The sequence below is a fragment of the Microtus ochrogaster genome, chromosome 17, assembly GCF_000317375.1.
Source record: "Microtus ochrogaster isolate Prairie Vole_2 chromosome 17, MicOch1.0, whole genome shotgun sequence".
Classification (NCBI taxonomy): Eukaryota; Metazoa; Chordata; class Mammalia; order Rodentia; family Cricetidae; genus Microtus; species Microtus ochrogaster.
Window position 1 is genome coordinate 11,007,117 of NC_022019.1, and position 24,591 is coordinate 11,031,707.

Below are 24,591 nucleotides of genomic sequence, written 5' to 3' on the forward strand. Positions count from 1 at the left end.
GAGCCCAGAGCAAACTCAGTTGTTTTCTATGCAGATGTTGCTGAGCGTAGAGCCATTAGATCAAGAGGCACACACGTTCTTCGGGGCTAGAACGAGCACAGAATGCTTCTCTAACCATCCATCTTTCTGCCGTGCTGTATGAGAAAAGTCCCCACCTTCTTCTAGTTATCCCAACCTGTATGTTTTCATTTGCTAAAAAAATAAATCTTTGCCAGCTAAGATATGGAAAAAATCTATAGCACTCGTCTTGTTCCTGTTTACATTTCTATGATTATCAGTAGATTTAAATAAATTCATTCATTCATTCCTTGTTTCCTCCCTTCTTTCCTTTGCTTGCTTGCTTCCTTCCTGATAATGAAGCCTCCTATAGCTTCCTGTCACTAAGGCTGGCCTCGAACTCATGATGTAGACAAGGATAACTTTGAACTCATAATCCTCCTGCCTCTACCTTCTTCCAAGAACTGGGATTACATGTGTGCATAACCATGCTGGTCACATTCATGAATTAATTAAGATCATATTTGCTGTCTTCCTCCTTGGTCTTTGTCTTCATCTCTTAATATGTAGGATGTCTAATGATCACATCTTTATCCACAGTGCAATAAAAAGGGCAGTTGGCAATAGGAGGTATTAACTTTTTGTTCAACAAATGGATGAATCTTCTTGTACCTAAAATAGCATGTTTTTCAGAACTAAAGAGGCTCCTTGTGTTATTTTTGATGCTCGACATTTTGATGGGCCAAATTTTACTTTATACCTTGTCCCATTTTCTTTTAATTTTGACTCGATGGCCTTTATTTAGCATCCAGATGAGGAAGTTTCAAGATAACAATTATGTTTTAGATGTATAATCTTTTGACATATCTACATTTTAATGACCAATAGTTAATTTGAAAATATTTCCAGTTGTCAAGGTCCGTCTAGAAACCCGAATCTTTCTTCCTGATTCTTTTGAATTCATTGGCCCATTTCATCGTGTAAACCTCTGTCTTTTCCACACTGACATGAGACAGCTCCCCAGCACGCTGGCAGTTAAGTATCGACACACTGGATGTGAGCAGAAAGACTTGGTTTTTAGGTTTTGGTCTTCTGCTATTAGACATTTCTCTGTGCTCCTGCACAGCCTTATATTTAATTATTAAAGCTGAACATGGTTTTAATGTCTGGATGGGGCAAGGCCCCTTCATTTTTCAAAATCGGGGTTTCTAGTTTAGCACCTTTCCAGATGAACTTTGTGTAGTTTCCCCCAAACATTTTGCTGGTATTTTGATTGGCATTGTGCTAAATGTATTCATTAATCGACATCTTTACAATATTAAATCTTCCCACCTCCCCGCCAGCTGGAAGTGCTTTGTCCTCCCTCTGAACTCCCACAGCACTTTATACCTTAAAAAACATCACCTTCTAACTCTACCCACCCAATTTTTCAAACGTGAAACCTGAGCGCTGTCTCCATCCCTCCCCTCACCAACCGTCACCCCATCCAATCAATCATCAAGTCCCGTCAATGCTGCTTCCTAAATTCCGCTCACTTCTGCCTGTCCCCATCACCAGCACTGCAGTCCAAACTGCTGTCGTTGCCAGTCTGGGCCACCACAATAGCCTCCACTTGACCCTCTGCACTCTCATGGCCTTCTAAGTCCTTCTCTGCACCCCAACCAGAAAGACTGCGTGACCGTGTGTAACTCTGTGTGTGTGTGTGGCTGTGTGTGTACTCACGTGTATGAGAGCATATCTGTTCATTCTTTTGCCTGTGTGGAGGCCAGAGGTCTACATTGAGTGTCTTCTTCAATAGATTCCTTTTTGAGGCTACATCTCTTGATAACCATGGATCTTACCAATTAGAGTGGACCGGCTGGCCAATAAGCCCCAGCTGTTCTCTTTTCTGTTTTCCCATACTACCATGCCTAGACACTTTTAAACATATATGCTATGCTTCAGTATCAGGGTCTCATACTTATATGGCAAGCCCTGTGCTAACTGAGCCAGTGCCTAGCCCCAATATTGCTTTTGACAGGGCAAAGTACTGTCTGATCATGACAGTATTCTCAATAGTTTTCGATGAGTGGAGAGAAATATTCCTAGGCGACCTAGCCTCTACCCCCGCAGCTTGTCCCCAAACTTCCCCAAACTTCGGGCCTTCTGTCTTGTTCATGGTGTGAGTCAAACATCAAACTTGCCCTTCCCATCCCAGAGCCCTTCCTATCTTAAGCCCTGTTTGGCTTATTCTAAGTTTGAGAATAGTCAATTCATCTCAACACTTGGGAGGCTAAGGCCTGAAGACCTCAAGTTCAATGCCACTTTGGGCTATATAGTTAAACTCTGCTTCAAAAATAAACCAACAAAAACAAAGTTCAGTGACTCTAACACCTAGTCCCAGCATCTCACATGAGAATGAGTGCTCATTACACTTGCCATTCCTTGTTCAAGCCAGAGGCCACGTCAGCTCCAAGGTGAGAATAAAAAATAAAAGCAGTATCAGTGACACATTCTGAGCATGGATCTAACATCCTGCTTACTGTCTCCATATTCCACCCTAAGCATTTACAAAGTCCTGGTTTTCCAGATTGCGAGAGCAGGTGATTGCATTTCCAGAAACCTACTTTGTAGCTTGGAATCATGGTGGTGAGAGAGTCTGCACCATGAAAATCGGGAATTACTGCAAGCCCACCTCTGTTTTGAATCACTTGGAGAGCCAGTTGTCCAACCTTTACCACGGTACCCCTGGCTTTTAGCACACTGGTCCTGTGTCCTCTCCTCAGTCCGTGACAACCATACCCTACCTTATTAGATGGAGAAAAGTCTTTAGCAAGCAAGTCAAGCCATGTGTCCCAACATGCTGACTCTACAACAGGAACAGACACCTTCACACCTTAGTGTCTTTGAAGGTGAGAGCCAGCAGGTCTGGGGTGTCCCAAGTATCAGTGTTGAGCATGGCGTGCACGCTCAATGTCTATGAAGCTAAGCATTATGCGCTCTCAATGCATACAAAAAGCATGGCAATGTCAGGAACGTATCAGCAAACCAATAACAATACATGGCACAATCACATCTTAGTAAAGCAGGAAGAGAGAGCTTGCTAACACTGACACTTAGTCATACCACACAGCAGCCATGGCTTCATGGGTTTCTCTTCTGCTAGGTGCTATGCTTGTTTCCAAGAAACTATACATTTTCAGTTGAAAAACTACTGCATTCAAATGTCCCTGTATCCTTCCCTCCTCTAGGAAGTTGGTCTAGATTTTCCCCATGTTAGTCCCTCCCTGATAGATATTCCAACAACCCCTTTTTGCTTTTACATATCTGCTGAGGCTTAAGCTAATTATTGGGGTCCAGGATATGCATCTTCTCTTCTAGAAGGCATAGGATGCTAAAGTATTCTGCTGTTACTGGTTTTGTATCTTGAACATAATTTCAAACATATATTTATGCAATGACTATACAGAGTTAGAGGTTGAGAGATTTGGCATCATTTGTCAAGGTAGGTTTTGGCAATTATAAATGCAGGTAGGAGCAAAAGCCCCAGCTTTCAGGGGAAGTCTGCAGATGTGTGTGCACACATGCGCGTGTGCATGCGTGTGCACACACACACACACACACAAATCCCATCTGGCTCTAAGAGTCTTCAGTCCCATGAGAGCTGAGATCATTCCCAACTTCAGTAGAGAGCTGAAGGCTGGCTGCAAAGTACCTGTTATAATATTCACCTGCATCCTCATCTACTCCCAGGGGAACTTGGACAAAACACGGGAGATGCCAAGTATAAGTTAAGTGTCCTGGAGCTGGAACCTTCTTCACTAGACCTCAGGGACTTTCCATACTCCCAGGCTTCTCCTCTCCCAGTTTCTCCTTCTCAGCTCCTCCTCACTGTTCTCAGATCTCCTTGTTGGAGTCCAAGGAGTCTTCTCCAGCTTGCTTCCATCGTGGAGCAATGGATTCCACCCCATCCCTGCAGTGCCTACTCTTGTCTAGATACCCCTTAGCCTGACATCTTCCACACTCCCCACCTCCTGCCTGCCTGCCTGCCTTCCCCATTCCCCATTGCTCCCCACCCCAGGGACTTCATTCCAATTCTCTGGCATTCTTGCTCCTGCTCAGCGGCACTGGGCTCTTTTTCATTTCTGGCTCATCATCTTGCTGTGTTTTTTGCCAGGCACACCCCATCACTCCCACAGAGTCATGGACTTCCAGGGACAGTACCAGGAACCACCAGGGACCTGCCAGCTCTGTGGGGCTTTGGAGTAATGGGAAAGCAATATGAATTCATCACAGAGGAGGGCAGAGGTAAGGGCAGGCGTGCATTTCCATGGGTTGTCCCTTCCTGTGGTACTATTCTGAGCTCAATGTCCCTTCTTCAGAGCCACCTCCTGCTGAACTGCCTGAGGCTCCCATTTTCCTGCCCTTATTTACACCTGACTGAAACCACACCATGCATGGCCTTTACCATCTGCCTTGGGCCCTAGAAAGTTCCCTTCACTAAAGACTCTTTACTTCCCTCACTTCAATATCCCATAGCTAGAGTTACGTCATCCCACAAAAGGCACGGATGAATGAGTGCCCCGTACCCCACTGGGAGCTATAGCAATAACTTCTCTTTCCCATTACTTGCTGGCCACACTGAGCCCAGGTGGATGATCTGAATCCCACGATACCAGCCCACACCGGGCTCTCTCCCCGCAACTCACAGGTCTTCCATCTTGAACTTAGAAAGTCTCCGCCTGTGCTGGACAGTCCACAAACTGTTTCCTCCACAAGTTCCTAAACCTCATGGAAGGACCAGGGTCCTGTGCGTCCCCTGTACTCCTCACCCAGAGAAAGCAGCCATTCAACTGATTTATTTGGCGTTGACCACCCGAAGGGGATGCTCAGTGAAAATTGGATGGTTGGGTAGATCCTGCTTTTGTAGGGTTTTGAAACACTTTGCACCACTCTGCTGGGCCACTTGAATCACCGTCAAGAGAACTCACAGCCAACAATTTGGATTATGCTTATATGATTGCTCCTACAAAAGGCTGCCCCATCATGGCTGTAAAGAGATCAGTTTCTATGAGGGGGTTCCCAATATGAGCTGCCATGGCCATCAAACAGATCATACAGAAGCTTCGCGGGTAAAGTTCAAATTCAGAATTGAACCTGCATGTCCCTATTTGATGTCTGTCACTTAGTCCATTCTTCCTGCAGTCCCAGAAAGACCTAGACTAACTGGGCTGATTACAGAGATCCTGGTAACTGGAGCAAAGAGGACCTAGGAACCAGCTGCCTTAGAAATCATTTTCTCTCTTACCTGTATAAATGAACCTGCCTGGGGCTCCCTTGCAGAACTGTTTGGATTTGTAAGACAGTGTCACCTCCACAACTCCAGGGATGTGCCGGGGAGGGGTCTGCACCCTGATGGCGTGGGGGGTTATGAGCTGAGAAGTGAAAAGACAAGGAAAGACAGTCACTAGACAAACCACCACAGAGGCCACTGCTGACGGTCATTGCCAAGCCCAACTCAGCACCCATACTTCTCTTTCAGTAATGCGCTTAGTTGATTTCCCTGATTATAAATTGTAAGTCAAACATATCCAATTTAGAACATTTGGAATTTACAGAACTGTGCAAAGAAATCTAAAATTATATAATGCAGAGACAACCAATATTAAGATCTGGTGCGTTGCCCAGACATTTCAATGGCTGTGTGTCACAGAATTCATTAGATTATACATATCCACTGATACTCTGACTCCTTACCACTCAGCTTCATGGCATAAACATGCTTGTCTCTGGTATCATTAGAAATTTTCCAAAACATAATTTTCAATGGTGGAAAAAATACCCTCACTTTTTTTCCTCCATCACCCTCCTAGGATCCAATATTTAGACTCTAATTTTCCACCATCTTACATAATACTGCAATGGATATTTATCCCTTAATGGAATTCATTCCCCAAATGTTTTGCTTTCCATGTCTTGATGCCCTGGGTTGTCTTCTCATAGTAGGTACAGAGGTCTGAGTCTTCATGGGGCTGCTGCTCTGGGAATTTCTAGTTCCTCTAGCCCCAAAGAACCAGGGAGCCAAAGGAGATCATGCAAGCAAATGGCTTTGACCTACCTCACTCCATACAAGCATGGTACCAAACACAACTTGGAGCCCATCAAAGAAGTTGTCACCAATGATGATGACCATGGCACCTCCTGTGGTCCAGCCTTCACTTGGGCTGATGGCTTTGATGCAGGGTGTAGCTAGAAAGACGAGAAGGAACAGAATCAGTTCTGTGTCCTCTGCTGGTGATGTCTGGAGTTTGGGAAAGGTGCTGTCCTGGAAAACTGGTGGTCATTCCGAGAAGTTCAAGTTGAGCTGTGTTGCTTTGCCGTCCTCCCCTAATTGGATGTTGGTTTTTAACCAGGCCATTAAAGCTTAATGAGTTGGCCATTATGTATGAAAGACCGAAACACTTAGCTAATTGTGCAAAGGGTGTTTTTGAAACACTGTTGTTTTTGCCCACATTTTTATACACTGAACACTCTAGAAAAGTGTAAATCCCTTTTCTCTCCCCACCTCGTCTACCCTACAATGTTAAGATTTACAAGGCTTGTTAACATGCCGGGGAGAGGAGGAGGAAACAGGATCTATCGAGGTGGAAGGGTTTGCTCAACCCCACCTAGAGACAACCTCTAGTCACTTTCCCAACTTGGTGGAACCGACTTTCCTCCCTTCCCGCACATGTTCAAGGCCCCTGGACTTTGCATCCCAACAGGAACCCAATACGGTGTTCTGGCCATAACTAAAGTCAATCCATCACTCCATTTCCCAAGATGACAGGGTCAGAGGTGGAGGAGAACTTTGGCAGGGCTCCAAAAACATGAGCCCCCTTTGAACGGCCAGTCAATCACATCCAATCAGTCAAAAGCAACTCGAGGGGCTCAGAGCTCTGAACTCTAGGATTTTCTTCTTCCCTTTCAGTGCCCACTGTGGGAGAATTAACACCACTCCAAATTCTTTACCGATTCAATCATTTTCTTTCAGTTCATTAATTCCTGTTTAAAATGATATAAGATACATTCTAAGGGCTGAGCTGGGAAGAGGGCTGGTGGGTAACATATAGGAGAGCATCAAGATTAAAATCATAGCGAGATTTGACTCTCGTCCACATCGTGAGGTCTTCTAACACCCGTAAGTTTGTGGAGAGGCAGAAAAGGAGGGGAGCAAGTCAGATGGAAACTCACTCAGGCTTGTCGGTTTGTTCATGGATAGACTTTAATTTTTTGGACAACTTGAAATTTAACAGTTACCAGTATTTCTAATTAGTTTAATGCACTTGGAAAACTACCCAGAGCCGCCCATGATTTCTTCTTGTCCAAGCAAACAAAAATCAATTAGTGTCAGTTTCACTCTACACATTGTTTTGTTTTGCCCACAATCTGTTTAAGGGCACATCTGACACTTATTCATACGCGTCTGGCACGGGGCTGTTCCTGTTTAACTAAGATGTCATAGGCCCGAGATCGCCTGAAATACCAGCCTCGCTGAAAGAAAAACACAGGTCGGAGGAGAAGAGGCAGAGAGGCGCAGGAACCTGAGTCCTGGCTGAGAGTCGAGGGGAGCCGACTACCAGTATTTATGGCAGCACTGGAGGCGATGTGGCTCAGGTGGTAGAGGGCTTGTTTAGCACGCAAGAGGCCCCGTGTTCGATCCCCAGGACTGCATATACTGAGGGTAGTGGTGGACACCTGCAATCCCAGCACCAGGGAAACGGAGGTAGGAAGAACAGGAGTTCAAGGCCATTTCTTAGCTAGATTGTGAGTTCGAGACGAGCCTGGGCTAGAAGCTTTGTCTATAAACCAACAAACAACAAGGACAAGTACCGGACACTTTATCTGCCTTGGCTCCCAGTCCTACCTTCTGACGGGTCAAGCCTTCTTGCTCTCCTTCCGTGCTTAGAGTTGTTATGTACAAACATGTTGTCGGACACAGCCAGCACATGCCCATCCACATTCACTGTTGTTGACAACACGACCTGCATTTAGAGCAACAAGGGGAGAGCTTGGTCAGGTTCACTCCGGCTGTCAAGGTACCCGGAACCCTTATGGAAGGCTTCTTCTGCAAGGCAAGTGGGGGACAGGAGTACAACCAGAGGCAGCCGTTGGCCCATGGGTTTCCCTTTTTGTGTCTTTCAGTACAAACTCTGTCCACGTCATGACAAGGGACATGTCTGCTGGTCCCAGAAACCTCCCCACCAGCAGGCCTGTCCTGCAGCCGCAGTCACAGGCACAGGCAGACAAGGCAATGCAAGAACTGAGACAGCACCTCCATCAGGAAGCTCACGTCTCCAAGCTTGGAAACGGGGATCCTGTACCTCAGATACGGTCTCTGGAACACTGGCTGATCAGTTGTCTGCCCCTGTGTGTGTGAGCAAACTGTGATAAAGATCCTGCGGGATGATCGGGTTCCCCAGATGCAGGATGGGAGCTATAGGAGATTTCGTGTCTCACTGGAGGAAAGGGGAGGGGTGGGTGCCCAGCGAGGAAGAGCAAGAACATAGAGTGGAAACTGAATCGAAATCCCAGGCCACTTCTCCTAGTGTAACCCTGTGGACAAATCACTGGACCGTCATGGAAATCTCAGTTTTTCTTATCTAGGAAACATAACTACTGCTATCGGCCTTGCGGGCCTGAGGGAGATGAGACTGTGCCTATAGAGCATTCGGCACAATACGAGGTGCAGGCCAAGTGATGGAGATTCGTGCCCCATTTGCCTCACTCCTGCCTCTTCCTGTCCAGTTGCTAAGACAGACAACATTGTCCAGTGCAGTTCTACCGTGGTCTAAACCCTGGAGAAGTTTCCAGAAAGGAAGACATCAGCCCTAATCACCATAGCAACTGCTCTCAGAGGTCTTATGTGCAGACTGCAGAATGGTAGCTAGCACACATGACAGGCCAGGCACAAATGCCATGGAATTGAATGCTATTCTATATATGCTGCTGGTCAGATTGTGAATGGGGTCCAGAGACAGAAGTGAGCAGAGAGAGGCAGGAAAGGGCTTGCCTGGCCACACCTACCACCCTTGAACTTGACCCAGCAAGAAGAGTGTCCCAGATGGAATGCTCCTTCTCAACCCATGTAGTTATGCACAGCAGGCTTTCTGAGGCTCTTTGGAGAAAGACACTTATTACATACATGCTCATGAATATGTATAGATCTTTCCAGAAAGGGCGCTGAATAATCTAATGAGCTGCGCTTCAGAATGACTCTTTCTGCCTATGACCCCAATGCAATCTCTTGCTATCCTACCTGTAATTGTTCTGCCACATCTTCCTAACTTATTAAACCAAAGAGGAGGGTGAAAGAACTTGACCTTGTTTGCATCTTCATATGAAATAATCCACTGTTATTTAAAAACACTTTTTATTATGAAGAATTTCAGGCCAATGAAACAACAGAAGAGCATAATGAAATTTGAGAGCTCATCATCCAACTTCCAAGCCTGCTCAAATGCTGCTCTTCTCATCTAGCCCATGGCCACCTCCCCATTCTGCTTTAGGAGATACTATGGCACCCACGGATTTGAGAGTGCCAAGGTAAAACTTCACTGCATAATCCATTCCCTTCTCATGGGTAGAATATTTGATCCCTGCAGAAAATGAATTCATATCACTTCCAAGTCAGGTATAATCACAAGCAATCATCTTCTCTCATTTTGTTTTCTTTTGCTCTGCAGAGAATTTCGGGGGTGTGTGTGTGTGTGTGTGTGTGTGTGTGTGTGTGTGTGTGTTCCTTTGTATGTGAATGCATATGCCGGCCAGAGGTCAACCTTGGGTGGCATTTCTCAAGTGATAGCTACCTTGGCTTTGGTCTTTCACTGGTCTGGCACTCGGCAGTTAGACTAGGCTGGCTCAACAGCCGCCCTAAGCATCTTCCTTGTCACCACCTTCTCGCTTCTGGGATTATAAGCACATGCCACTCCATGTAGCTTCTTTAAAATGGGTCTTCAAACTCAGGTCCTTGTGCCTACATGGCAAGCATTTTACTGGCTGAGCTATCAGGCATCTTTTAACATTTTATAAGACTTTAATAGGGTAAAAAAAAACCCAGGACCCATGGCTCCACAAATCACTTCAAGGAACCTTACTCTGAGGGTTTGATGTAGCCTATATGAAAATTTTACAAGGATGTTGTAAGGAGGGGGCCACTTGTTCATCCTGGCCCCCCAGAACCAAAGTAATAACACAGAAACTGTATTAATTAAATCACTGCTTGGCCCATTGGCTCTAGCTTCTTATTGGATAACTCTTACATATTAATTTAACCCATTTCTATTAATCTGAGTATCGCCATGTGGCTGTGGCTTACTGGCTAAAGTTCCAACATCTGTCTCCGGCGGAGCTCCATGGCTTCTCTCTAACTCCTCCTCCTTTCTCCCAGCATTCTGTTTAGTTTTCCCCACCTAGCTCTGTTCCTCTATAGCTCTGATATAAGCCCAAAGCAGTTCCTTTATTAACCAATGATATTCACAGTATACAGAGGAGAATCCCACATCCCATGGATGTCAATGAGTTTCAATCATTCAACTCAACAGATAATCACTGAACTTCAGCTACACATCAGGAGTCATGACAGGCCCTGGGGACTCAGAGAACAAACTTAAAGGAAGCTCAGTTGTCATTCAGAAAATTATCGCCCGTATGATTGCTCACAATTCAGGGAAGTAGCCTGTCTAGCCTTAGGTCTGTTTCCAATTGTGTCTGTGTTAACATGTGAACGTCTGAGAAGAGTCCTTCTCGAGAGTTCATATCTAGTGGTGGCGACCGCAAAACAGGCATCCGTCACTCTTGGCCAAGTGCACCAGGCTTGAGAGCTATTCAGATTTTGGTGAGCACAAGGCCATGCCTCAGTCAAAGGAAGAAACGGACCTCATTGTCACAGGTTAGGAACTGTGGGGGCTAAAGAATGTTGCCTGTGTACATGCTAGCTCTGAAAAGAGTTGAAGTCGGGGGAGAGGCAACAGGCAGCCGTGTGTGCAAAATATGTCTTCAAATGTGAAACAAAAATGAAAGAGAGAGCTTCAGGCATTATTCCTTACTAACCTAGCCTAAGAGCAACAAGGGAAACCCTAGTCCCCCCAAAGGATGACATGCTGTGAAAACCGGTCACTCAGGAGGAACCCGATTCCTTCCACAAGCCTGTTGCCCCATCCATCGACACTCCTTGAGCATCCCTGCCACAAAATGCAGTTTTCCCTGGCCAGCAGATTTCATCATCGTCATTTTTGGGTGGAGTGGGACTCAGTTCCAAGTGAACATTTCCCAAATGATACACCCTGGCGGCTCACATGCGCTTCATTATTTTCTATTAACAATGGAAATAAATTTTAATCTTTTGCTGGCTAGTGCTGGCCTCTCGTGACAGCAAGGGAATTAACCTGAATTATTTCAGTGTCTGCAAAATTTATTACAAGATTTTAAATTATGTCCAAATGTATGTGCCTCTTGTGTGTGCACATGCACGTGCACACGCACAAATATGTGTGCATGTGCATGTGTGCGTGCGTGCATGTGTGTGTGTGGCAAGTTCTATTTTTTATATTAAAATATCTTAGGCTGTGAGGTACCTAGGGAAGTTTGCCAATTAAGCTAAATTTGCGAAAATTAGTGGGTTTGATTCACAAATTCCACCACATGAAATCAGACGTGAGTTGTTGCTCCTACCTGTGGAGACCTGTGCTTACACCCTAGGTTTTACACCGTTCTCCCTACTTCTAGAAGAATAAACTACATAATGGACAGGAAGATCCACTTGGTTCAGTCAAGGCTTCGGGTTTAACTTCCTTCTCTGCTCTCTGATGGATGATGACAAGGCCGATATTATTCTAGTCCAAGGAGTACGGAGCTCGACATGTTTCAAGGCTTGAAGGAAGTAGGACGTGCGTATTCCCACATCATCTTGCTCCCAGGCCTTCCCCTTCCACAAGCCAACTCCTTTCCCCTAGTGAGTATTTCCTGGGTCATGGAGGCTGGCCCTTTCCATCTGGAATCAATCAGTCAAGCCCTGACAACTTCCTGAAACACCTCTCTCCATTTCCTGTCCCTCCCCCTCCTCGCTTTCCCCCTGGTTTGCTTCACTCCTCAAACCTGCCGGCCGCCGCAGCTTAATGTTAGAGGGTCAGACGCAGCCAGACTCCAAAACACTACATGAGGACACCTTTGACCTTCAAAAATCTTTACATCTTAGCTAAACAAATCAAGGTCAACATTTCTTACCATTACCTTGTTAACTATTTGTATGCGTCTCTACCACCGACTCTTCTGGCCCTGTAACCACCAAACCACTTGGTATTCTGAGACCATCAACCCATCTGCGTTGAAAACAGCACTTTCAGTCTGGATAAAGCGTGCCATTTGGAGGTCCTCAAACCCGAAGTCACCAGCAATCTAACAACCATATGGACCAAGATTCCTTACAATGGGGCTCCTATACCTCATCCGTGTCTCTTGTCACCTAAACGTGACATCTCATCTTTTCGGAGGCTATTGCTCTCCTGGCACTGGCGTTCAGCTGGCACAGCCAGAAAGAACGCCAATTAGGAATACAGATGTCCATAATTTGTGAGGGATGGACCCCGGTGTTTGCTGCACATACTGGTGACAAGTTCCATTTATTTCTCTCTGTTGATGTGTCTGTATTTCAGCCCAAAGCTCTCAAATCTGCACAAGCCCTCGTAGATGGTGGCCCTCCTCAGCCCAGGCACATCAATCCAACACGCCAACAGTATACAATTCAGTCATCTCAAGATACCCCCAAGCCAAAGTTTCAGGAACGCCAAGGTGAGGTTAATTGAAATCGCTCACAACATAAGAGAAAGTGGCCTTACACTTCTGGTATTCTTTGTTTTATTTTGATTGCCACCTCTAATCGCTGGTGAGCCAGCTCAGGAAACAGATCTAGCAGACATGTGACTGTTGGATCTCATTCTTCCTCACTTAAAAAAAAAAAAAAACTTATTTATTTCTGTTTGTGTGTAGCCTGCATGTATGTGCATGCACTACGTGTGTGCTGGGTGCCCACGGAGGATGTCATGTCCCTTCAGACTGGAGTGACAGATGCTTGTGAGCTGGCAGGTGGGTGCTGGGAACAGAATGCTGGTCCTCTGCAAAGCAGCCTGTGTTCTTACCTACTGAGCTGTCTCTGCACCCCACTTTTTTTTCCTAAGACAAGGTCTCACTAAGTCACCCTGTCTGTCTTGGAACTCACTATGTAGAACAGACTGATCGCGAATTAACAGCTATTTGCTGCTTCTGCCTCCACGTGGCTCGATTTTAAGTCACTTAACGATAAAGCAGTGTTAGCACAGAAAGAGAGACACCAGTAAGATACTGGTATGGTCCCTTAGAGAGTACAGGACAAGTGTAAGAATAGATCCCATAAGTACAGGAATGGTTTCTTACAAAGTACACAAAAACGGATTGCCTTTTTCAAATTCTATTTTTCTTTTTATAACTCTCAGATATCCCCTGTTTCCCACCCTAGTAATTTATACCAAGCAGAAGCTGAGTTGAAAATCGCTCTTTCCAGCTCATAAAAGGCCACCGTGGGAGTGACCCTTAGATGTCCATACCCATTAATCTGCTTACACAGTTAATTTTCCAATAGAGAAGTGGTTTCCTAGTATCAGAATCACACATATAGCAAGTAGAGACCTAAACAGACCTATCCCCACCCTTGGGTTATTTTCACACCTTACACCACACTGGCTCTATTTCCCCTTCTCAAAGTGCTGATGTATGATTTTGTTGGTTAACATTAAGTTGGAGAGATGGCCTAGTCCTTTCCCATCACCCTTGTTCACCTCGCACCCAGGTGCTCCTCCAGTGTGCGGGAATAATAAAGAAGGAGAAGTCAGGAAGAAAAATGGGTGGGAAGAGTAAGTGATTTGCTCTCTGAAACAGACAACAATCCCATTGTTTGTAGCCGGGGGAGAGTAATGACTCTGGTTAGAAGCCTGCGCCGCCACCCCCATCTTTAGAATGCTTCCCCTAAAATCACACCAGATTCTGCCATTAGCCAGGCACGGACTCCTGCCATTTCTGTGAGGGTCACACACCTCTCAGCTCAATGTGGGGCCTCAGCAAGGCAGTCACAGGAGGCATTTATAGCTCGCTCACTGCCGAGGCCTCTCTGATACCCATACCTAGGGACATGCGTACATGCTGCGAAATAAAACGATCTCAAAAATTCCCGTCGCTCTGCCAAGTATGGGGAGCATTGGGGGGGGGGAGCCTTTATGACATTTTACATCTGGAAATGGAATTTGATTCGTGATGTGCTTTTCCCTTATTACTGTTCGGTTGCTCGATGTGTTATTTCAGCTTTCCCAAAGCACAACTGTATGTGGGGATTTTATATTCCACCTGTGGAAGGAGTAGAGAGACATGGAGACCGTTAAAGTGAAAAGGAACCGGGGCGGACTCTGGGCCATGGTCGACAGCCTAGCTGGGAGTCCGCAGTGTAAGAAAAAAAAATACGCATTGTGTCTTTAATATGCCGGCCTAATTCTCATAACTGACGAGGGGAATTCAATGAGACCGTTCTGCCTGAGCCCTCGTTTATGCTGCCCGGCCTAACAACAAACAATCTGGCTACCACAATCTGTTCCTCCATCCCACCTTATTTTTTAAAACATGAATTTTCAAACCAGATTTCAAGCCCAGATTCTTTTTTGCTGGCTGGGCTCCGGGGTCCCCCAAATTACCTTTAAATGCCTATCCAGCAAGCATAGACCTTTTTTTCATTTAAAAAAAAATTTAAGTATTCCCAAGATTCTTAGAAAGAGGCTTTATTTTACATTCTCTACAGGTAAAGTTTCTGTTCCGTGAAGTATTAAGCTCCAAACAGGAGATCACAAAACTGGTTGCCATAGAGACAGACAAGAAGGATTCTGGGATTGTTCACACCAAGAGTTGCGGCACTAATAACAAGATACTTCATGACTGACCAGACAGTGCTGTGTTTCAACTAGCTATTGAGGGTGTTATTTTATGGATATAAGTGCTTGCCTATATATATGTATGTGTGCCGTATGTATGCAGCCATCAAGTTTGTATTAAGTTTCCCAGGCTCTAAATGCTTCAAGGAGCCTACATGGAGGATGGAGCAACATAAACAAAAAGACATTGCCAGTGACAATCTCTGTGCAGTAATATTTTCAGGAAGAATTCTAAAATGCGAGTTACTCAAGTTGTAGTGACTGAGACAATCCATTCTTGTATATATGTGTGCATGCACCCAGGCTTTTGGGGGACGATGAGTTCATGTGGTGTCAGGGGACAACCACGGGCCCCTTTTGCTTTTTGAGGCAGAGTCTCTCGTTGGTCTGGACACCATGTAGGCTAGTTAACTAGCAGTGAGCTTCCAGCGACCCACTTGCCTCTGCCTCCCATGTCACCACTGATGGCGTTAGCAGTGTGCCCAGCTCTTGACGGAACTCTTGGAGTGTGATGCAGGTCCTTATTACTTGCAAGACAAGCTCTTGACTAGCTGAACTCTCTCCCCGGTACTACTCTGACTTCACAGCAAAACAAAACAAAAGCCCGGAGTCAATGTCGGCAGAGTCTTTTGCACGAGAGGCTTCCGCTGGCGTGGTTTGACAGACATGGCTCCAGAATAGAACTTGTATTTATTTTTACCTCATCGCATATTTTACTTATTTTTTTAAGCTTACTAGAAATGTTTTAGGTCAGGCTTTCTTTTAAAAAAAAAATCCAGTTGGATATGTAGAGAACTAAAGAGGCAGAACTTTTTTAGCCAGCGTTTCAGGAGGTCCCTAGAGAGCCTGTACTCCATTCATCTGCTGCACGGGTTCTCAACTCCCTTCTCTTCACAGGCCAGAGACACTTGCTCTGCCACCTACCTCACGCCCTTCCATCAGCCCCACTGCTTTTCCCATCGAAACTGAACGCCAAGAAGGATGTCGTAGTCAAGGGCAGTATTTTACTAGCAAAAGTTTTGGGAGACCCGGGGGAGCCATACAGTAACATTTGATGCAGTTCCGTGTCTGACTCCACAATTCTCTCCCACCGCACTCTTCCCCCGAAGGGCTTCATGAGTCACCTGCTGTCCATCAGAAATCAGAAGCCCATAGTCTCCTCATAGGCCGTTTTAAAAAGCCATGCACTCCTGTTGCAGAACCAAGAAAGCTCTGGTCTGTGTTCCAGGAACTTCTGTATCTCACTGTACTAGAATGGGCACTAGCGTAGGGTTTTGTGCCCAAATTTGCATTCTCTAAGAAATTTGGGCATTTAGAATTTGTTCTCACCTGTCTGAAGTCTCGCATACCCGTTCCTAAAAGTTATTTATGTGACTATCCATTTGGACACCTGTCCCCTTCCCCCCCCCCAAAAAAAAACTCAAAACTCTCAGAAGTGTAAGTTAGCCCACCTAGGCATCACTCCGATACCTGACCTCGCTGAGATACTGAACGTCAAGTGGTGGGGACATGAAGGCTGCTCCGGCAGAGCAAAGCTTGAAGGAGCCACAGCATCTCCCCAAAAAAGCATTACATAGCGGGAAAGCCCCTCAGCCCCTCAGAGGTTTCCCCCAAATGCCAGAGAGAGAACTGCTGTGCCTGGGACTATCTGACTTGCTTTATGACCAGATCATGGGCTCAGCTGCTGATCAGAGGGGCCCCCAAGTCAAGTGGTTTTCATTACGTGTTTAGAACTGCAGCCTGGTAGCACAGTGACTTTCAAATGGGATGGGTTGTGAGATCTCGCAGCAGCTGGAGCGGCTCTCAGACCAAGAGGCTTGCACTGAAGAAACCTGCAGGCAGCTGGGGCCGTATTAAATTCGTGCCATTTGGAGTTAATTTAAACTCTCCTTTCCTTCTTCAACGGGTGTGAGAGAAACATTCAACATTTTTTTATTTAAGGAAAATAGATGGTAGTGCCATTAAAAGTTTTATATAAGAGCCAGGGGTTAAAAAAAAAAATCATAAGGGGTTGTTGGAGAGCTGTTGGCCCTGCTCCAAGACATGAGTAGCCATGGCCTTTGCTCCTGCTTCGTTCAGTCAAACGGACTAATGGTGAACACTCAGCTGGGTAGACGAGGTGTGTTTGTCAGAGACGCTAATTTCTCCATCATTCTTATGTGGTGGAGGCACGCTGCAATAGGAACAGGGGGACCATCGCATTATCCAGCTACGCCATGGCTGTCAGTTAGTCCTTACACGGACGGATCTGTCTGTCTGTGGTTCCGCTCTCCCCAGCACTGTCTATTTCTCACTTCAAAGTCTGACAGGCCTGCTCTAGGCAAGTTCTCCCAAAGCATCGACCCCTTCCTCCCCAAGGCCCCTGTAAACACCCTCAAGATCTCTACCTCACTTTGTATGAATAGATGCAATCCAAGAACCAGCTCAGCTCCTACATCTTTCCCCACCAAGCCCATAAATAACTTTTCTTATACTAGAAACTTATGCGTTACACCATAAGTTACATCTTACCTTCCAATCCACCTGCCCCCTGTCCCACGTTTTCTTTTTCTTTTTTCCGAGACAGGATTTCTGCTGTGTAGACCAGGCTGTCCTTGAACTCACAAAGATCCACCTGCCTCTGCCTCCTGAAAACTGGGATTAAAGGCTTGTGCCACTACCACGTGGCTACATCTTATCTCTTAAGGTCAGGGAGGATATGGCTTCTGGATGGTTCTCTGTCTAACATAATGATGTAAATTAATGTGTAATGAAATGCTAAAATGTAGATCAAAATATAACGTATGAAGTGTCTGAAGTGTAAGCATAATATAAAAGATTGCAGGATGCCTGTCAGCCCCAGGATAGGTGATTATATTGACAAGACAAACATAACTAAAACATTGTGTTCTACATAAGAAAAAAAAAAGATACAAATTAAAATGGACATGGACCAGAGTCTTTGCTGAGCTTACAAAGTTCAGAAACACACACACTGGGTAAAATATTGATTTTTGTCATTACAGTTCATTTATCTCATTAAAAGTCCACTGGAACTAAAAACAAATCATTCTGTGGAACTTAAAGGGACTGAACTGGGAGATAATTTTAATACATCTGGAATCTCTCTCTTTATGCTATTATTCACCCTACTATGAGCTCACCCAACACTTTGATTTGAAGGTAGGAAACATATCAAAGAGATCAACACCAGAAGAGCTTAATGGAGAAGCTGGTGTTGCCCCTAGGATGGAACACACTCCAACCCTCTATAGTAATGGGTACCCAATCTTGAGTGACGGATCTACAGTCAGTAGAGATAAGCTCTGCAAACTCACGAACACCCTTACTATTGTCACAGTCACTGACCAGACAGCTGAGCTCCAACAGACACCACCAAGACAACTACACTATGCAGGGCCCCTTCCCTGTAAGACCACAGAGAAGCAGACCCAGGCTTTGGAAACCACTCGTTCACTCTACTGCCTGTAGCACAGCCAAAGCGGAGATGGCCTGTATTTGAATTGCCTGTGCTAGGACTTCCACACCTGCCTGGGACTGTTAGGAGCACACAGACTATTCTCTGTGATATTTGTGGATGAATAACTAATTTAACGAGGGCACATACGTTTCACTATGACCTGGAACAGATACAGCCCTTCTATAGTGATGGAGACTTAGCAGCAAGGAACCCAAAATTGTTATCAGCTTTGAACCTTGTTTTAGAATATGAGTGTGGGAAACAGCAATGTGCCTGACTTCCTTTTCCCAGCTTGACTTTCTTCTGGGGTTAATAACTGCCTATTGTCTATCCACGGCAGAGAAATAAGAAATAGGGCTCATTCTGGCTTAGCTTACACTGGACTTTGGTGGTCTTCCTTTCTTTGGGAATCCCTGGAAATTCTAAGTTTTGTCTTCACCACCAAGCAGGTGGTTACACGGAAAGGTGTTGGCCATCACCTTCTTCTATCATGAGGGACTGACAGATTGAAACAGCAAGGAGACACCACCCCAGTGCTGAGTCATCTTACAAATAAACCAGGGGTCTGGACAGATGCCGGGGACCAAGCTGAGTTCCCAGCGCCCACGCTGGGTGGCTCCCAGCTGCCAGTTACTCCTGCTCCACGGGATCCAACAACCTCTTCTGGCCTCGGCAAGCGCTCCACTTAACATTCGTACACATACAATTATAAGTAAAAATAAATCTTTTAAAAAGAAGCAAAACCATGAGGAATTAGAGAAACTGGTGTCTTCACACATGACTGGTAGGAATCCAAACTGGTGCAGCCACTGTGAAAAAGAATTTGGCAGTTTCTCAACAAGTTAAAGATAGAGTTACCCTGTGATCCAGAAATGCTACTCCTAACTCTGTCCCCAAGAGAGCTGAAGACATATGTTCCGAAAACAACTCAATATCACAGAAACATTAAAGGCATAAAACACAAATGTCAGTTAACTAAATAATGGGTAAGCAAAATGCTATCCACACGGACAATGGAATAGTATTGAGCTATCAAAAAGAAGGAGGCATTGCTACCTTGCAGACCTTGAAAACACTATGCTATGTAAATGACCACTGAAATATTCAGAGACTTGATTCACATGAAATTTCCAGGACAAACCCATACCAAAGGCAAAACATGGATGAGAAGTTGCAGGTAACTGAGAGGAAATGGGAATTAGGAAGCATGAGGCAATTTGCAAAGTGACGAGAATGTTCTGGAATCAGTCATGATAGTCACTGATAATCACATGGCAATCACAACATGGCCATGTGTTAAAACCACTGGCTCGCACATGTTAAAGGACTTAAAATAGGGATGTGCAAGGTACACGAACTTCACCCTGTCTTAAATTAAAAACGTGGAGTGAAATTGACAAGGAATGGTAAGTTGGCCCTGGAAATAACAAGATTCAGAAATCGTAAGCTTTTTTTGTAGGCTGCTTGTCTACGGAGAAGCTGATCTACGCTCACATGGGCTGAGGCTTCTTGGTGACTCTGATGTCAGCAATATCAACTGGAAGCCAGCTAAGCACAAGGACAAAGTAACCCTCACTTCTCAGAGACCTGAAGCAAAATGCAATGCTGGCGTGAATTTGCCTCGTGAATATATTTCTAAAATTGGGGCGAGTAAAAAGTCAGGGTGCTCCAGTGGACATTCATCACATTTCTTAGAGGCCCCTGAAAATTAAAAACGTGCCAAGTGCAATAGAGTGAAATACCCTAAGCCAAGATGTCTGCTTCTTTCCCCTAGGCTGTGTTTCTTCCAGAAACGAAGCAAACATTTGCTCCTACTGGCAATTTGAGACCTTGGTAATATTCCCTCTTATTTAGCAATATGTATATATCCAAATATTAATACACATATATGTGTGTGTATTAATATTTGGATCCCTGGGTAAGTAAATTTCTATTGTGTGGTACCTTCCTGCAGATTCCCAAGAAGGCTGACTGTGTTTCTATTTGTCTTCTTATGAACGAGCAGACAATCCTGAGTGAAGAAGTGGAGAGCCGCACCTATTTAAAGGGAGCTTGATAACAGCCTTAAATGCTATAATTACAACCAAGAAGGTGTTGGTAGTAGCAAGAACACCAGATAACCCTGTTGTGGTTTGGAAGACTGTCAACGCAAGACTGGTTTTCAAAGCAGTTTGCACTGGCCTTGTGAATGTCCATCATGCCTACCAGTCCTTTCTATTTTCTGTTTTCTTTCCTTTTCTTTCTCTCCTCCCTCCCTTCCTTTTCCTCTTGTTGGTTTTCTTCTCTTTTCAGTACTGGGGGTTGAACCCAGAGCTCCCCGAGGCAGGCAAGCACTCTATCCGTGAGCTACACCCCAGACCCCTGTTAGTTCTTCATTGGTTCTGTTCCTAAGCATCCTTTTGACATTTGACTTCACCATAGACATTCTCCAACAGACAGACAGGAACAGACACATGACTCCTGGGGTCTAGTACAGAAGAAAATGATTGCCCATCCCAAGGCCACTGCAAAACACAAACTCAGCAGCCTGGACACTTGGACACCCATGACCTAGGAGGTCTGTGACCAATCCTCCTGGTTCTGACATCTTTCTAGGAGCAAAGTCAAGTTGCCTCATCTTCTAGAACGTTCCCTCACTTGAGGAATGAAGTTAGTCATTTTTCTACCTTATTGAGTCTTGCGCTTCAATGCCATGGGTTAACACATTTTTCATTCGCTATGGGGAACAGAGTTCCAGATACTCGGGTCAGGCATGGATGGCAGAAGAATATTTGTTGAGCTAAGGGCAGTCCTTCCGATCCTCAGGAAGGGAACCTGGCAGTTGTACTCACTCCCAACTCCAACCCAACCCTTCACCCTAGCTCTGTTTATTAGCTGTCTCCACAGCACATCAATGGCAGGGGTGATGAAATCGGTGGCAGATTTCACCATCAGGCAGCTGGGTCACTGTCCCCTGGGTCTTGTTGTCATGTTACGGTCTTAAAGTGACCATGGCTGCTTGGATCACTACCTTCCAAAAGGCTAAGAGACCACAGAATACTTAACTGGTAGAAAAGAAAGACCAGGCCGGCTTGGGGGTGGGGGTGGGTAGCAGGGCTGTGGCTTGCAGAAAACACACAGAAAAGCACTTTGAAAACTCCCAAGGTGGCTGAGTATCAAGAACACAGCCCCTGCTGTGGGCAGCAGTGAGTGCAAAGGGGTGGCTGGAGGGCTGAGAAGCAAATCTCCATCCCTGGCTGGTGCAGAGAAAGAGAGAGAGAGAGAGAGAGAAAGAGAGAGAGAGAGAGAGAGAGAGAGAGAGAGAGAGAGAGAGAGAGAGAGAACACCTAAACACTACAAAAGAGGGAGGTTATCATAGATGCTATCTTTTGTATGGCGGGTGCTAACAGTGTGGGATGGATCTGAGCAGAAAGAGTGGGAGCAGGAGAGAAAAACCAGGGTGACTTATTTAATAGGTGTGATCCTGGGGCCCCTTACCTGGAACCGTCTCATGTCCCTTGGGTTTCCTGCTGTTTTCAAACAATTCTGATTGCACTTCAGGAAAAATTTTAAAAAGAATCTGTGAAGAGAAAGCAATGTGTTACTTTTTTTTCCCCCAGTAAACATATTTTAACGAGAGACACTATCTGTGTTCTATTAGATTTGATTTGAGAAAAAAAAAATAGGCGATTGTGTTTCAGGTCTGGGGAATTTCAAGCAGCCGCGCCTGGGAGAGGAACACTGCTGACCCTCTGCAATTTGCAAATTTGGATGTTTTCAATGGCGAGCTCAGAGCCCCCTCTCCATCACGGTAGGGGATTGTTAAGCGGTTCACAATCTGGGCTCCAGTCTGCATACCCACCCGCCTGAAATCTGCACAGCCTTCCGGCTGCCAAAGAGGGCTCGGAATGCAGCAGTGACCCCTACTGTCCAGAAAGTATTGCTCCCGGGTTAGAAAGGACAGGACACAGCCCAGAACCCAGGACTCCCCGGGTCCCTGCCTTCCACTGGCCACACAATACCTTCATGCTCACATCTGAAGGTGGTCTCAGAGCTTCCCACAACATGTGCAAAAATCATAAAACAGTATATAATTATCTAGTGCTCAAGTCTGCCGGGCAAGGATACCCCAGGCATTTATGATTAATAGCAAATAGGAGGGACCTCTCGGTCCCTCTCGAGACAATCCAGAGAAACACAAATCATGATCTGTGATTATTGTTTGTAAGACATGATTTTTCTTTTTTGAAGCCCATATCCCCTTAAATTATCTGTGTCCTTTCAAAACTGGGCATCTCAAATCCAATAGTCTCGCCAGCCGAGGAAAATGATAGAAGGCACCTTTGCAGCAATTCTCCCCCCCTTCTTATTTAAAATTTTGTTTCAAAATACAGTAAGTTTTTCATTTATTTCACTTGCAGAGTCCTTTTCCTTAAAAAAAAAAAAATCCAGCTTTTGCAGTGTTGAAGTCCCAGGTGAGCTAGGCCTATTTCCCTTTCTGTTACTATGACAACGAAATTTTACCGCAGTCCCAAGGTCCCTTCAGAACTCTCGCATCTACGCCTTGAATTAGAACTTTAAAGGAGAAGATATACATTTTCCCCAGGATTTACCAACAAAAATAAGTAGAAATCAACCAGTCTTAGGAAAAATTCTATTTTAAAAGCCCTGGTTGGTGAGATGATCTCGACATGACCTTCTGCTTGTTTTTGCTTTCTTTTTGTTTTGTTTTTAAACAACAACCACACAAAAGAATTTGAAAGCACTCCAATTAACTGTATGTTTCACTAAAAAACAAAAAACAAAAAAAAACAAACCATTGAGAAGATGCCAGTAAGCAGTAAAGGACGGAGGGGAAGAATTGGTCTGTCTTGTTTCTGAGACTCTTAATCTTTGTTTGCTGAAAAACATTTTGCAGCGGCCTCTCCAGCCCTATCTATGAATAAGGTTGGGTGCAAATTTGGAAACGGCAGCTAAATATTTTCCCATTATTTAGCATCTGGTTTGGGTTTGTCTCTGGGGCCATCTTGTACGGGGGTATGTGGGAGGTCAGGCTTTTGGTGCCATGGAGGTATGGGGGGGTCTTGATCAAAATTCTCCAAAAGGACCAGGGCAAAGCAATCTGTGTGCAAGCACCGTGCACAGTATGACATACTCATAACCTGCCCCAGCTTTCAAAAGTGCAGGGAATGCCTGCCTGTGCTAACTTGGGTGGGCTGAGAAGGAGGACGGCTTTTGTTGTAGCCGGGACCGAACGGAAGCCAGCATTTTCTTTCTGGATGAAGAGATGTGTCTATATTTGTACACTCACCAACTACAACCACTTTCTGGATGGAGAGTCGTGGCTATATTTGTACACTCATCAGCTACGACCACTTGCAAACCCTTCCACCGCTCTAAGGATCTAATACAAACTTGGCTTGCTCACGGGAGCCTCTTTCCAAATGAGAGCCCCCACCCCCCACCGTGTTTGCCTCCCCCCTCATCTACCCCAGTCACTTCTATCTAACACCTGCCCCCCCACGCCAAAGCCAGGTTGAGTGCGTCTTCTCATTGGTGCCTCGATTTTTTCTGAAGTTTTGCTTTTCAACAACTGGGCTCCAGATAATGCATTCTGTGTGCCCTGCATGCACTTTCTCTCTCTCCTCCCCCACTCCTGTTCCAGAAAAAAAAAAAGGGGGATCTGGTGAAAGCATTAATGTTCACTGAGCCATTACTTCGAGAACCATGTGGTAGGTGGAAAAGTGCGAAAGAGATAAATGTTTACATAAAATCCAATTGATTTAGGGAAACATGCGGCCTGGTGAAAGGCTTTTTTCATTTTAAATTAGGACCCTAAACAGTTCTTCGGATGGAGAACACCCAATTTTGATTCTCTCGCTTGTCCTAGGGCTGAGTGTGCAGCCTACACAACAGACCCCTGCATACCAAGGATTTAGCTCTTGGCTCACAAAGGGGAAAGGAGTGGAGGAGAGGGGGAGTAGGGAGAGGGGGAAGATGGAGGGATGTTACATTATTAAATATAGAACTGCTAAAATGGATAGATAACATTAGAAGTACTGTGGTGGACGCTTTTACATGTGAATTTAAAAATTAATTAAAAGAAATTCTAGAACTTACAAACATTGTCAAATCTCTCTTAATATTTTACTGGTATCTTCTCTCTCTCTCTCTCTCTCTCTCTCTCTC

At 45.2% G+C, this 24,591-nt stretch overlaps 1 protein-coding gene across 5 annotated transcripts in view; it reads right to left on the bottom strand.

Annotated features, from left to right (window-relative positions):
* The window catches only part of Ebf2 (EBF transcription factor 2), a 198,617-nt gene that overhangs the window by 35,916 nt on the left and 138,110 nt on the right, over nt 1–24,591 (bottom strand). For all 5 annotated transcript variants that reach the window (XM_013349253.2, XM_005355472.2, XM_005355471.2 and 2 more), the window contains 4 exons: nt 21,901–21,982; nt 7,883–8,000; nt 6,095–6,225; nt 5,285–5,411 (listed from right to left, as the gene is read on the bottom strand). In XM_013349253.2, the coding sequence (XP_013204707.1) occupies nt 5,285–5,411; nt 6,095–6,225; nt 7,883–8,000; nt 21,901–21,982 (458 nt within the window). The remainder of the gene's footprint in view (nt 1–5,284; nt 5,412–6,094; nt 6,226–7,882; nt 8,001–21,900; nt 21,983–24,591) is intronic.